General features: G+C 41.4%; 1 protein-coding gene and 1 pseudogene across 6 annotated transcripts in view; one reads left to right on the top strand and one right to left on the bottom strand.

Annotated features, from left to right (window-relative positions):
- The window catches only part of RERE (arginine-glutamic acid dipeptide repeats), a 407,198-nt gene that overhangs the window by 114,957 nt on the left and 276,609 nt on the right, over positions 1 to 15,632 (bottom strand). For all 6 annotated transcript variants that reach the window (XM_065935816.1, XM_065935819.1, XM_065935820.1 and 3 more), the window contains 3 exons: positions 12,720 to 12,768; positions 6,552 to 6,676; positions 5,369 to 5,468 (listed from right to left, as the gene is read on the bottom strand). In XM_065935816.1, coding sequence (XP_065791888.1) covers positions 5,369 to 5,468; positions 6,552 to 6,676; positions 12,720 to 12,768 — 274 coding nt within the window. The remainder of the gene's footprint in view (positions 1 to 5,368; positions 5,469 to 6,551; positions 6,677 to 12,719; positions 12,769 to 15,632) is intronic.
- Positions 231 to 1,845, top strand: LOC136169071 (L-lactate dehydrogenase B chain-like; annotated as a pseudogene).

Here is a 15,632-nt window from a genome sequence, read left to right as displayed (position 1 = left end):
CCCAAAATAAGTGGAAAAGAAATAACAGAAATAAGATTGAGAGATCAATGGAATAGAAAACAACAGAGGGGGGGAAAAAATTAAAGAAACCAAACACTACTTATCTGAAAAGATTAATAATATTAATAACCCTCTATGCAGAATGACTAAGAAGAGAGAAGAAGCACACTGCTTTGTCTTCTTTCTGCTGTCCTTTCCACTGTCTGGAGAACTTTCTCTCCCTGGGCACAATGGCAACTCTTATGGAAAAACTGATTGTATCAGTTGCAGAAGAAGAGGGAACGGTTCCAAACAATAAGATCACTGTAGTGGGTATTGGACAAGTCAGTATGGCATGTGCCATCAGCATTCTGGGGAAGTGTCTGACTGATGAGCTTGCTCTTGTGGATGTTTTGGAAGATAAACTCAAAGGAGAAATAATGGACCTGCAGCACAGGAGCTTATTCCTTCAGACACCAAAAATCGTGGCAAACAAAGATTACTCTGTCACTGCCAATTCCAAGACTGTGGTGGTTAAGTGCAGGAGTTCACTAGCAAGAAGGGGAGAGGCACCTGAATCTGGTGCAAAAGAATATTAACGTCTTCAAGTTCATCACTGCTCAGATTGTCAAGTAGAGTCCCAAACTGCATCATCATTGGGGTTTCCAACTCAGCAGATATTCTCACATATGTTAACTGGAAATCAAGTGGATTGCCCAAGCACTGTGTGATTGTGAGTGGATGTAATCTGGATTCTGCTAGATTTCGCTGTCTTATGGTTGAAAATTAAAAGATGCTTCCTCCTTGGAAGAAAAGCTATGACCAACCTAGACAGCATACTAAAAAGCAGAGACATTAATTTGCCAACAAAGTTCTGTCTAGTTAAAGCTGTGGTTTTTCCAATAATCATGTATGGATGGGAGAGTTGGAGTATAAAGGAAGCTGAGCACCAAAGAATTGATGCTTTTGACCTGTGGAGTTGGAGAAGACTCTTGAGAGTCCCTTTGGCTGCAAGGAGAGCCAACCAGTCAATCCTAAAGGAAATCAGCCCTGAATATTCATTGGAAGGACTGATGCTAAAGCTGAAACTCCAATATTTTGGACACCTGATGAGAAGAACTGACTCACTGGAAAAGACCCTGATGCTGGGAAAGACTGAAGGCGGGAGGAGAAGCGGATGACAGAGGATGAGATGGTTGGATGGCATCACAGACTTGATGGACATGAGTTTGGGTAAGCTCTGGGAGTTGGTGACGGACAGGGAAGTCTGGAAGGCGCCAGTCCATGGGGTCACCAAGAGTTGGACACAACTGAGTGACTGAACTGAACTAATGGATGAAAAACTTGGCATTCATCTCAACAGCTGCCACAGATGGATTTTGGGAGAACATGGCGACTCAAGCATGGCTGTGTGGAGTGGAGTGAATGTGCCCAGCATTTCTCTCCAGGAAGTGAATCCAGAAATGGGAATAGAGAATAATAGTAAAAACTGGAAGAAAGTACATAAGATGGTAGTTGAGAGTGCCTATGAAGTCATCAAGCTAAAAGGATATACCAACTGGGCTACTGGATTAAGTGTGGCTGATCTTACTGAATCCATGTTGAAACATTTATTCAGGAATCATCCAGTGTCAACAGTGGTGAAGGGCATGTATGGGCATTGAGAATGAAGTCTTCCTGAGCCTTCCATGTATTCTGAATGCTCGGGGGTTAACCGGGTTAACCAATTTTACCAACCAGAAACTGAAAGATGAAGAGGTTGACCAACTCAAAAATAGTGCAGATACCCTGTGGGGCATCCAGAAGGACTTAAAGGAACTGTGGTTTCTGATGGCAAGGCTGTAGAAACTTAAAACTACAGTGTAATTAACCACAAGCCTTTAGTTTGTGCCTGTGTACAAGGAGCACAGTTCTCTTTTGTCTTCCTAAGTCTGTGAATCTGGGCTCCCAGAATCAAGTCTTGTGGAGGATGCTAAATAAATGAAATTCTAACACACTACTAATGGGAATGTAAAATGGTACAACCACTGTGGAAACTTGTTTGGTAAGTTTCTAAAAAGCTTACCAGCACTGCCAGGTATTTACTCAAGAGAAATGAAAATGTATGTTATTAAAAAAGACTTGTGTAACAATTCATAATGGCCAAAAGCTTGGAAAAAATCCAAATGTCCATCACCAGGTGAAAGGATAAATTACTATGGATATCCATAGACTGGAATACTACTCAGCAATAAAAAAGGCATGCACTACTGCTAGTGTGACAACATACATCTACTATAAAATTACTGGGCTAAAAGACTCCAAACCCCAAGTATTACATATAATACTATTCTGATTCATGCAACATTCTAGAAAATGCAACTGATCTATAATGAGAAAAATGTATCAGTGGTTATCTGAGGCTAGAAGCAGCACAGGATTATAAAAGAGCAGGAGGCAACTTTTGGGAGATGCTGGAAATGATTTCTACCTTGAACACTGTAGTAGGTTCATTGGTATACACATCTAAAAAAACTCATCAAATTGTATACTTTAAATGAGAGCAGTTTATTATACAAAAATTGCACTCCAATAAATTTTTTTAATATACACTAAAATTCTCATTTGGGAATAATGAAGAAAAATCTCAATTAAATAACCCAAAGGAGCTTATATTTAAAAATAGGTCCATATAATGGTAATATGGAGAAGGAAATGGCAACCCACTCCAATATTCTTGCCTGGAAAACCCTAGGGACAGAGAAGCCTGGTGGACTACAGTCCACAGGGTCATGAAGAGTCAGACCTGACTGAGCATGTACACTCAAAATCGTAATAAAGAACAAACAGTTCAAAAATGTTCTATTAGTGACTGCAGTTTTAAACATTAAACTCTTTATTTGGGGAGTTGGTGATGGACAGGGAGGCCTGGCGTGCTGCAGTCCATGGGGTTGCAAAGAGTCAGACATGACTAAGCAACTGAACTGAACTGAACTGAAATTCAAACAGTCCTACTGGGCTACTAAATATCCTATAACGCAGCCGCACTGCAGATTCCATATACTTTAAATTTCTACACTGTCCTGGGAAACAGGAAATAGACACAGGTTTATTCTAAGTTGATAAATGCTTTACATTGTTTTGACTTTATGTTATACTTTAAGAAATAATAAATACTTCTCACATGACAATGAATTTATCTTTTTAATTTACTACTTAACATAACTCAAAACACTCTTATTCCAAGGAATGTGAAATAAACATTAACTTCTCTCAAGATTTTTCCAATCACTTCACTTCTCATTAAAGAAAGTGCCTGCAACTAAAACGCTCCATGAACCAGTACAACAAAAGTATAAAAATTAAAACAGCCACTAAATGTTTCCATTCATCATAAAATGAGCACCCAACTCAGTCTTTTGATGGCTAAATGCACTTGTATTGCATAATCCGACACCTGAGCCACCCTGGGCTCGCCTAGGCAGGAAGAATTTCAAATGATGAGAAGGTAGCTTCACAGAAACAAAAACTCATAAACCAAAACCCTCCGGCAATGCTTAAGAAAATTTCAGAAGGAACTTGCTACAAAGGACCACAGGCAAAAATAGCTCAAATTATTTCTGTACAAAAGTATGTTCCACAGAATCTTTAGACGCGTGGAATAAGACAGAGAATAAATCAGATAAATTCAGAAAAAGTGTCAAAAACAGACATTTAATTAAATATGGCAACATTTTTGTTACTCAAAATTCAACTGATCAGCAGAGTCATGAAAGGAGAATTTTTTTTCATAAAGCTTTTATACCAAAACCCAACAGAAAACTAGCTCATTCCAAAGAGTTACTTTGAATATACACACATTTTTTAGGGTATTTTGAATTCACAGACATTCACAGCTACATCTGCCATAACCACTGTTGGCAGATTCATCATTTCTGAGTCTCAGTTTTCTCATCTGTAAAATAATCTGAAAGGCCCCCTCTGGCTCTATCACTGTATGTTCAGAATAAGGATTCCTTATAACCACAAAAATTCTAAGTAGCAAATAGGTGAGAAAGTAAATGGGAATATGAAAATCATTCACTTATTTGGAACATGGCTTATGCCCAAGCAAGGTGATTCAACCTCCAATATATAAGAGACTATTATAATGTCATGTAACACTCAAGAAACACAACTAGACCAGGAATAAAAACCGGCTATGTCATTCAGATATCTACATGTTTCCCCAACAAAAAGTTGCACAGCAGGAAGATCCCTAAATTGGGGTCTGTTACCAACTTTTTGGACTGTTGACAACAATCATACAAGTCACCTGGTCTTCCTGTGCTTCGGATTCTAATCTATTTAGAGACTGGAACTGATGAGTGAAAGAAGTTCCTTCCAATTACAGTAACCTCTCAAGAAAAAGACAGACAAAAAGGGTGCTTAAATGAAACTTAATCATCACCAAGAGTTGCTCAGCCTCATCTTAATATCCTATCTAAGTATATAGAACCATGCAGACTCTTTGTGAACAGATCAGAAATCCATAAAAATTCGTTATTATTTCAGATCTGATCGTTCCACATTAATGAATACACAGGAGAAGAACTGTTTCAAGGAACTATGACACACTCATTGTCCTGTGCAGCCCCACAGGATATACACTCTGAGGTCAAAAAGGAGCGTCCACAGAAGAAAACTGGTTTCAGGAATCCTGCTGCTAGCAGCGGCTCAAGCTGGGTTATTCTGAGCTGCCGTGGAGTCACAGGATTAAAGCAGATGACTGCTCACACAGGATATGTGATACAACCAACTCAGTACTGTTATGCTCGTGGGTTACATTTTACTTTTGTTTTTTTTAAGGATTATTATTTTTTTTAATTTAGCTTTGCTTTATAAACATCTGAAATATTTACATGGCTCCAAAGCCAAATCTATAAAAACCAAATTTGTTCAAAGAATATACTAAGGCTTGGAAAGCAGGGCCTCTGGATTCAGACCTTGAGTGTATGACCATGGATTGTGACTCCATTGCTCTCAACTCACTTGCCTGTGTCCACATGGTGGTGATAATGGAGCCTTCCTAAACGGGGTGCTGTGAGGATTCAGTAAGATCACTGTGCCTACTACTGGGCTTGTGAGATCTCAGTGAACTCTGACCACTATCACCAGGCTCTTGGCAGAGGCTCGCCACAGTCCTGGAGCGCAGACGCAGGTCACAAGGTCAATTTGGAGGTGCCGCATCACTGGCCAAGGTCACGGAGCCCACCACCGGGACCACGACTCCCACCTTTCAAGCCCAGCAGCACCCCACAGCACTGCCTCCGGAGACTTCAGACCCTTCATGGACCATCACCACAGACTCCCTGTGGCCGGCACAGGAGAAAGAATTTGCTTCCCACCTAGGGAACTTCAAAGGTCTCACCGTATTCAGTGCGTTGAGGGTGGTGTCATCCCGCGAGGCCGCCACACAGCCATCTTCCGTGGAGCCTCCGTCACACATCCCGGCGAAGGCTGCCATGCTCCTGTGGAGACGGGAAGAGAAGACAGCAGAGCAGACATTTCAGCCCTCGGTTCTCAGAGCACAGCTCTAGCCCAGCCCAAACTCCACCACTATACGCGCAATTAAGCCAGAGTTCTCAGGCCTGCTTCTGCTCTCATCTTAAAGATTTTTTTTTTGTTTCTCGGCAGTTCACTATTTACTCACTGAGAAAGAGAAATGTTATTCTCATTCGATTCCATTTGTTTTTCTTCCCATGCTTTATCAGTACTTAGATTTTAGTTTTGAGGGCATGAATAATCTAAAACTATCTACCAGAATGGTCAGCTGGATTATAAACTTTTGAAAGGTCAGTCTCCAGAAAATATGTAAAACTGAATCCTTTGAAATTTTACTTAATTCTTCTCAGGCTGTACATTAACCATCTCTAAGCAAACGTGGAAGAGGTGAAAAAAAACTCTCAGTAGTCACCCCTGCCCTGAAGCCTCCATCTCTGCTGTAGCCTCCAAGTTACACTGCTGACCGCACAGCAGCCAGAGTTACACCTCCATCACTGCCTTACTTCAACATTTCTGTTGCCTGTTGTTGATACTGCAGTGAGTGAGTCCCAGAAACCCCTGCAGACAAAGGAAGGCCCTGCCTGCACTGTGACATGTCTGGGACAGACGTGAACTTCTCATTTTGTAATTTAGGCATTTTTAGGTTAGCAAGTATTCATATAGGTAAGCCCTCAAAATGTAAAGTTTAGGTCGGATACCAATGAACAGCCATGGAACAAAGAAATATGGAATGGAATTTTAAGATGCACTGAATGAGCCAATTACTCAATTGTATTAAGAAGCGTTGATACTGGAATGTGTGACTTACGATGTTTTCTTTCTGAAAAGTTCTAAAATCTATGTTGGGGCAAACATCAAGGAGAAAAAAGTGACTTCAACATCGAAAGTTGTGTTTCTCCAGTAAGAAGGAGCAGGGCTCTGATTACAGAGAGCATAACAAGACGTAAAGCCAGAGAATGCCCAATATATAAACACAACTTCAAGGGAAAGGGGAAAGTTTACTGACCACTCATCAATTCAGAAAGAAGGAGGGTGTGGATTCCTATTACCTTGCTGCCCTCAAGTACATAAGGAGGTCACAGTCATTAACACCAGGCATCCAGACCAGTTCCTCATGCTGGGTCACAGTGTCTCCATCGGGAGAAGGGAATGGTTGCAAGTCGGGCAGTTTGGCCTGTAAGACAGGGATGAAGAAGTCACAATCAAGGTATGTTCAAAGAGCTGCCTGTGCAGGCAGGCCTTGGGGACAGACACAGTAGCTAATTGAACCTCTTTCTTTCAGCAGTACTGAAATAACTGAAAACTCATGAGTCACTGAAGCTGGCCCATTGCACACTCTGGGATCGTTTCACCACAGGAGATTTCATAATGGACATGATCTCTACTTAAGGAACCGCTAACAGAGTCAATGTAAACTGGTGCCAGCATGGTCCATAGAGTGAAAAAGAACTGGGCACATGTGAATAAAGAAGTAACAAAACAAAAAATGTTTTGGGAATAAGAGCTCCTTGATAAAGAAAAAGAAGGGAGAACCACACACATCCAATAAAACATGTTTACCAAGATATATATGTGTGTGTGTGTGTGTGTGTGTGTGTGTGTACATATATATATAAAATAATAGAGTCTCACCTAAGGATGTGTACTAAAACAGTGAGTGAACTACTCTACAAACCAATGCTACTTTTAGGAGTCAAGATCAATGGGTCACATATTAGTAGACATATTAATACAAAAAATCCATAAAGGTAACAACAATAAAACCAGGAGCACTAAATGATGGTGACAGAAATTGAATGAGCAGTGGTTCCAGGAGGAGAGGTCTGCTGGATAAGGGGCAGGCAGGAGCTTCTGAGATGACCCATGTTCTGTACCTTGAAATGAACTGTCACAGAGGACTGAAGAGTATACCTAAGATACAAACAGGTCACCATACATAAAGGACACCTCAATTAAAAAAATTTTTTTGGAAAGATTTGAAAAACACAGCTCAACAACCAAGATTCCAAGTCAATTTTGTTAGAAATAAAAATATTGGATTGGCCAAGAAGTTCGTTCGGGTGTTGGCATGCTGTTACGGAAAAACTGAAACAAAGATTTTGGCCAACCCAGTATTTTCAGCATTGTCTCACCCTCTACTACTGAAGCAGATCAAGTATAAACAGGCCTCATGACTTCTCAGAGGTCTATGAAAAGTCACCCATTTGCAAAACACACACGTTCTTATTTTCTCAAATCAAGAACATAGTCACACTAATTTAATATTTTAAATTAAGAGCTGCAGTTTAAAAGCTCCAGTGTCCACAGAAACTTAGGCAAAACTGTAAACGACTGAAGCAGGCAGAATGTACAGCCAACAAAAATAAAATGAGGGCCTCATGTTTCACTTTAAATGTTCTGCTGTCCACAGTAAACAAAATGCGACATCCCAGTTCAGACTTGCCACATTCCAAGTGCTCAAATCCATCCACGACAACGGCTCCCACTCTGAGCATGCACGTATTAGGTGTGAAGGGATCGGGGTGAGATGGAGAGAGTCCCATCTGGAGAACGCTGCCAGGCAAGAGTGGGAACCAGTGCTCATACATCCTATGGGTTTCCCCAAAGTCCAGAAATCTTGACTTTCATATGAAAGTTCATGGCTTTAAATGTTTGTTATTCAAGTTTTAAAAACTACTGTGTGGCAAAACTCAACATGAGTCAGTCATGCAGCTGGCAGGCTACTGTCTACACTTTCTGCTTCAGTCTATCTCCCAAGCTTCTCACTGTGTATCCAGTGCTGACCACACCCCTTCAAAATGGTGTGCTTCCTTAATTCAGTACTGAATTGGGAGCCACAGTGAGTTCTCCTAAAATTAAAGCACAACAGCAACTCATACCAAAAGGTCTCAGACATTTTGTACCAAGCTGTTTCCCTAGCACCACGTACAGTAGTTGGAGCAGTAACTCTCAAATAGTTGTTTGTGAAATTAATTAAAAAAAATACTACTGCAGTGGAGAAGAACCAACCCCTTCTAGAGAAAAAGGGACTAGAAATAGAATTTTCTTAGAGAAAAGAACATACATGCAGGTGGCTCTGAATCATAGGAAAAGATGGCCAACTGTGCTGACAAGAGAAATGCAAATTAATGACACCAAGATACCACTGCTGATCTATCAGACCAACACAGTGCCAAAGTGTGATGACACACGAGGTCATATGCTGGCACGTGTCAGCACGAACACAAAATGGTCCAGTCTCTATGCAAGGGAACGCTGTAATAGTCTTAGAATTACATGTGCCCTCTAAGCCAGCTATTCCCCCTTCTGGGGATAATATAATATCCCAAAGACAACTGGGTAAAATATAAATTTCCATGCATAACCTGTTCATCACAGCATGACTTGTAACAGAAATGACTGGAAACAGCACAAATTCCAGATGATGGGGGCTGGAAGAAAAAGCTGTTTCTCCCATGCCAAGGGCTCCCAGGAGGTGGCAGAAGAGAATGAGGAGGGGCTTTGCATACTGTGGCCGAGGGAATGCCAGGATAGAGTGTCAGAAGGTAAAAGAAAGGTGGCGGAAGTGTTTATGTTATACTACCATTTATCTAAGAACAAGGGGTGGGGGGGAATACAAATAATGATAAATCAAAACCTTTAAACACTAACAATTATCTATCAGTGAGGGAGGGAACAGTAAAAGAGGAGACAGGGAAAGGTGAACTTTCTGAACACAATTCATCTGCATGTTTGACTTTGGGGATGTGTATTTTACGTAATTACAAAAACAAAGCTTAAAGAACAATTCCCTAAAACTCTAAAGCAAAATCAAATAAACCCACCTAACTATGTTTTGAGTTTGCTCCTCTCCAAGAATCAATGGAAACAGTGACAGACTTTACTTTCTTGGGCTACAAAAGCACTGCAGATGGTGACTGCAGCCATGGAATGAAAAGACGCTTGCTCCTTGGAAGAAAAGCTATGACAAACCTAGACAGCATATTAAAAACCAGAGACATTACTTTGCCGACAGTAGGAGTCAAAGCTATGATTTTTTCAGTAGTCATGCATGTATGGATGTGAGAGTTGGACCATAAAGAAGGTTAAGCACTGAAGAATTGATGCTTTTGAACTGTGGTGTTGGAGAAGACTCTTGAGAGTCTCTTGGACTGCAAGAATATCAAACCAGTCAATCTTAAAGGAAATCAGTCCTGAATATTTACTGAAAGAATCGATGCTGAAGCTGAAGCTCTAATACTTCAGCCATCTGATGTGACCAGCCAAGTCATTGGAAAAGATCCTGATGCTGGGAAAGATCCTGGCAGGAGGAGAAGGGGATGACAGAGGATGAGATGGTTGGATGGCATCACTGACTTGATGGACATGAGTTTGAGCAAGCTCAGGGAGTTGGTGATGGACAGGGAGGCCTGGCGTGCTACAGTCCATGGGGTTGCAAAGAGTCGGACATGACTGAGTGACTGAACTGAACTGAGGAATCATTTCAGGTAACATTAAAACATACTAATTTGCTTAAAGAGCCTTAGTGGGATACATTCTAAGGCCAAAATAAAAACCGAATGCTAAGCTATTTCCAATAATCATATTGTTTATAGCAGTGTGAGTACCATTATTCTAAGCTGCTATGTAAGTATTACAGGACTAAAGCAAATGAACAATTATTTTGATGTCATTTAAAAATTGGTTTTCTGACATGGGGAAAAGATACAGATATGGATGATAGAACATTTCACCTGTAAGATTAAATATAAGGCCTAGATTATTAGAAAGAGACCATGATATATTTTATCTCTAAAACATAAATAAATTAAGGATAAAAGAAAAGGGGTGAGGGGGAAGCATATTTCCTAATCTGTTCTGAAATGGCCTGAAAACAGTATCTATCCCAGTAATAATGAACAGGGTAGCAGCCAACCAAAAAATGTCACTTTCCACTAACCAACCCAGGGAACAAAGCCAGTTCTCCTGCATTACTGGTGGATTCTTTACCATCTGAGCCAGTAGGGAAGCCCTATACTAAAACAATGAGGGATCATTACAAAAGTTTACTTCTAGATCTAGGGCAGAGAACATATACAAGGAGACAAAAAAACACCATGTCATACTAGGTAATATACTCTAAACCAAAGATCATGGGGATCCAGTGAAAAGGACACAGAAGACAGCAGGAAAAGGCACCTACTAGCCCCCAAATGGATAATTTAATCTCATCAGTAAGAATAACATTTGATTAGCATGTGAGTAATTTTAAACCCATTGATGACTACTGGAAGTTGTTAGAGAACCAACTGGTAAAAAGAGGGAAAGATTCAAGCATTTATCCTGCCTTTCCTATGTGTTTCAGGGAATCAAAAATTGACAAGAGAAAAGTTGATCAGCCAATAAAGGAAGGGATGACAGGATTAGCATATCACCATCTTAAAGTGTGAACCTAAGTAACAAGTACAATTAGACAATGAATCTACATACAGAAAGTCCCCTACATATGAATCTTCCAGCTGCAGACTTTCAAAGATGAGAGCATGCATCTGGTTCCAGCAAGGAACAAGAGCCATCAGTGGCAGGTGTACTGACATTGCAGCTTCCCCTCCATCCCCTACTGATGACGATCCTTCAGCTCTACCGTCTCCCATCTCCCCCTCTCCCTCCTCCAGTCAGTAACTCTTCTTGCCTCTTCACTTGACACCACATCATGTCTCTAGGATGTAATGGCTACCATGGCTCAATATCAACATCCATTTCAACTCAAGGGGCAAGCCAGTCATGCTAAAATACAATTTTCCCAAGTCTAGATATAGGCACATGACCCACCCATGGCAATGACATGTGGTGACTAACAGAGACTTTCCAGGAAAATCTTCCTTCTTCTAAGGGGAAAGAAGAGCAGGTGTGTATCCCTTCCCTCCTCTCAACATTTGCTGCATTTTCATTCACTGTAAGAACCACTATTAAATGCATTCAGAAAGAAGAAATGCTACCAATTAAATTACAATCACACCCCAGAATGTACAATGAAGCTTGATATCAGAGATAATGTGAACAGAAGAAGTATATCTTATAATCAAGTTCAGCTTCTGGCCTAAGGAAGAAGGCAGCCCATGGGTATAGCTGAACACCAAATCACAAGAACTGGAGAGGAGGAGAGTGGAGCCTGGTCCTCTCTGACCAGACGTGATGATATGTGAGACCATGAACAGCCATGCTCAGCCAGAGTGTTCTGGCCCTACCTGTCAAAGCATCCTACCTGATATAGAGATCAAAAGACAAGATGACAAACAGAGAAAAAAAAAATTAAAAAAAAAAAAGATGACAAACAGAACAGCAGAGTCTTAGTAAGCTCAATAAAACATGGAAGAGCACAGGTCATGACACAACAAGCTTATGGCTGACAAACATCTTAATCACTTTGACTTTTCTGAAGGAAATGGGGTTTTTAAAAAGCTAAATGAAAGCATGAAGTGAAGTGAAAGTTACTCAGTCGTGTCCAACTCTTTGCGACCCCATGGACTATACAGTCCATGGAATTCTCCGGCCAGAATACTGGAGTGGGTAGCCTTTCCCTTCTCCAGGGGATCTTCCCAACCCAGGGAGCAAACCCAGGTCTCCCAGGCAGATTCTTTATCAGCTGAGTCACCAGGGAAGTCCACAGTGACCAAATATTCACTGACAGATTAACAACCATATATACAATGAATAATTCAGCCATAAAAAGAAATCAAATTCTGACATATGCTACAATGTGGGAGCTCCCTGAAGACGTTATGCTAAGAAAACAAGCCAGACACAGGAGGGCTGATGCTGGCTGATTCCACTGAGATACGGTATCTATAGCTGTCAGATTTGTGGACACAGTAAGGATAAGGGAGGTGGCCAGGGAATGAGAGGAGGGGAGAACGAAGAGTTACTGTTTCATGGGAACCAAGTTTCAGATTGGGAAGCTGAATAGGTTCTGGGGATTGGCTGCACAACAATGTGAAGGTACTTATGGGCACTGAACCATTTGCTTTAAAGTGGTCAGAATGGTTAATTTTAGATTGTATATACTTTACCATAATTTTTTTAAAGTATGTGGTAGTCTTTAAAAAATAAATCTCTGCATTTATATAAAATTCCAAATAGCATAAAAACAGTTCTAAGTTGCTACTCAACAGAATAAAGGACCAGTTGAATAATAAGAAATAAAAACCTATTAAAGAACTTACTAAAATTCACTTTACCTGATGGCTAGGACCAACACGAATTTCGCCCTGGGTACTGTTCAGCCTCCTGTCATGAAAAGAGTACATCAGGTTAGCAGAGTACAGTTCTGACATAAAAAAGCACATGTTTTCAAGAGGCATGACACAGGAAGAATTAGCTTCCCCACTATGTGTAATCTTGCCTGCACATACACACTCCCGCCCCAACCCCACATGCAACCTTTTTCTTCTAAAAGCCTTTTTACTACAGCTTCCTGCCTTGAGTATCTGTATCATCCTTCTTTCATCCCACAGAGAGATGGACATTCCTATAGTACAAATCGCAATACATGTGTCTTCTTTTCAAAATATTTCAGGGTGCCCTACTATAAATTTAATTAAAATATAAACAAGATAGTTTATGATTCCTAGTGTACACACTGGGTCATTCATTCATTCTCTCATTTAACAAATACTAAGTACCTACTGCGACAGGAACTGTCCTGGGTATTGGGGATAAAGTAATGAAAACAATATTCCTGGCTTATGGGAATTTTCATTCTAATTTGGATTAAAAAGCAAAAGAACAAATAACAGGTCAGGTGTTGATATGGGTCATCGAACTAAAGGGGTGGTAAAGAATGAGCTTTTACAGTTCCTTATACAGGGCAGTCAGAATAGGCCTTCTTAACGAAGTGAAGTGGAGCAGAGATGTTCAGGGATGTGCGGGGATGAGCCCAACAGGCCCAGGAGGCGAAGGACCGTCTCCTTCCCATGACATTCTCACTGCACTGCTGCACTTACCCTCCCTGGAGCCAAACCCAAACCGCCCAGGCTCCTTCAGAAAACCAGCATTTCACCGAAACCATTCCTTATCTCCTCCCATGTCACCTCACACATCCTAAAAAAAGTGTGGGGTATCTTCCCCTTTCCACTCCTGGAAACATTCCCTGAAGGTCTTTTCATGCCAGGCCCTGCACAGGACCTGCAATGCGTATATACTGTGGGTGAAGAAATGCAGGCCCCGCCTCCCAGAGCTCTGGTACCTGTTGACTCCAGCCATCTGTTGACTCTCTCGGGGAGACCCTCGCCCTGCCCAGTGAGACACCCTAACTGAGTCTTACAGTCACCTGTGAGTTTTCATTATTGGGCAGAGAAGGCTTTTCTGCAACAAGAGCTGCTCAATGACTATCTGCTGACTTGGACTAAGCTGAAGAGCAGAGCAGCCAAGACCAAAAGGCAAGCCCAGTCTCTGGCTTTTCTCCCATGAATCTGATACCCCCACCACCCCCGCACGCGCGCGCACGCACACACACACACACAAACACACACACACCCATTGGCTTTGAAGCTATAAAATGAATTTCGGAAAAACTCTTATTTCTTTCAGGTCCAGCACTTCCTTCAATCTGACAATTTTTCTCATGAAGTCTTATTTTGGCAAAGAGGGCAGCAAGTATGACAAAGTCAGAGAGAAGACCAACAAAAACAAGTGGTCTGATCCTTAAGATCATCACAATCCACAATCCATCTAGCTAGGGAGGAGCAGGTGTGCCCCAGACACCAGAACAGGTCCAATCAATATGTTCATAAGTCCAATTCATTTCAGGAGAACAGTAGAAATGCTCAGGGGAGTGATCAGAATTAGGCAGGCTTCAGGAAGGGGGGAAGTTCCAGAGAGAGTCCTAAAGCAGATGAGGAGCCCAAAATCAGGGTAGAGGCGGATTCCCAAGTGGGACCAAAACCCTGCTGAGGCAGGAAACTGAAAAACAGGGACAGAGGTAGGGGTGGGAGAAAGGCTCACATGACGGGCTGCCTTCAACTCACTAGCCACCCGAGATGCAGAGCTGACGTCCCAGGGGTTTTACGTAGGATCACGAACAGCTGTTTTAGGAAACATGTAGAGGAGCCACACAGGCCATGAGGCTATTTTAATCTGAGTACTTCTTTAAGAAAAAAAAAAAAAACCAGTCAGTGTTACCCACCAGTTCTGTTCTGTAACTAGCTAAAAGCGAAAACTCGTTGCCAAAAGCTCTCTCCTCTATTTCTAAATAAATAGTTTTCAAAGACTTGCCTGCCTAGAAATAGGTCTGGCCCAAATGTATCATCTCAGAAAATTTCAGCCACAGCCCGCCTAGCAACGTGTATCCCACAGCTCAACTTTCAGGTTCTTCTAGAAGGTCTATGTTGGGCCAGGGTTCTCAAGTAGTTGGTTATGGAAGCATCTTCCCATCACTGCCACACACTGCTAAGTCCTGGATAATTTCAGGACAAACAATCCTGGTTCCTTTTTATTTCAAAGGCAGGGGTTTTGCTTGTTTCTTTTAGTATTTTAATAATCCAGTATTATATTTAGCTCAAAACTGTGCCACAGGGACTTCCCTGGCAGTCCAGCAATTAAGACTTTGCCTTCCAACACAGGGGCTGTAGCCTGGATCCTGGTCAGGGGGCTAAGATCCCACATGCCTCACAGCCAAAAAAACAAAGCATAGAACAGAAGCAACATTGTAACAAGTTCAATAAAGACTTTAAAAATGGTCATCAAAATCTTATAGAAAAATAAAAAAACCAAAAACTGCATCATAATAACTGAAAGTTACATATATATATATAAAGTTATATATATATTATATATATATATATATTCAGTTATAATAACTGAACGTCTGACTCTTTGCAACCCCATGGATGATAGCCTGTCAGGCTTCTCAGTCCATGGAATTCTTCAGGTCAGAACACTGGAGTGGTTAGCTGTTTCTTTCTCCAGGGATTCTTCTCGACCCAGGGATCGAATCTAGGTCTCCCACATTGCAGGCGGATTCTTTACCATCTCAGCCACCAGGGAAGCCCATGAATACTGCAGTGGGTAGCTATCCCTTCTCCAGTGGATCTTTGCAACCCAGGAATTGAACCAGGGTCCCCTGCATTGCAGGCAGATTCTTTACTAGCTGA

This window comes from Muntiacus reevesi, chromosome 5 (assembly GCF_963930625.1).
Source record: "Muntiacus reevesi chromosome 5, mMunRee1.1, whole genome shotgun sequence".
In the NCBI taxonomy this organism is placed as follows: domain Eukaryota; kingdom Metazoa; phylum Chordata; class Mammalia; order Artiodactyla; family Cervidae; genus Muntiacus; species Muntiacus reevesi.
This window is presented reverse-complemented; position numbering and strand designations above follow the sequence as displayed.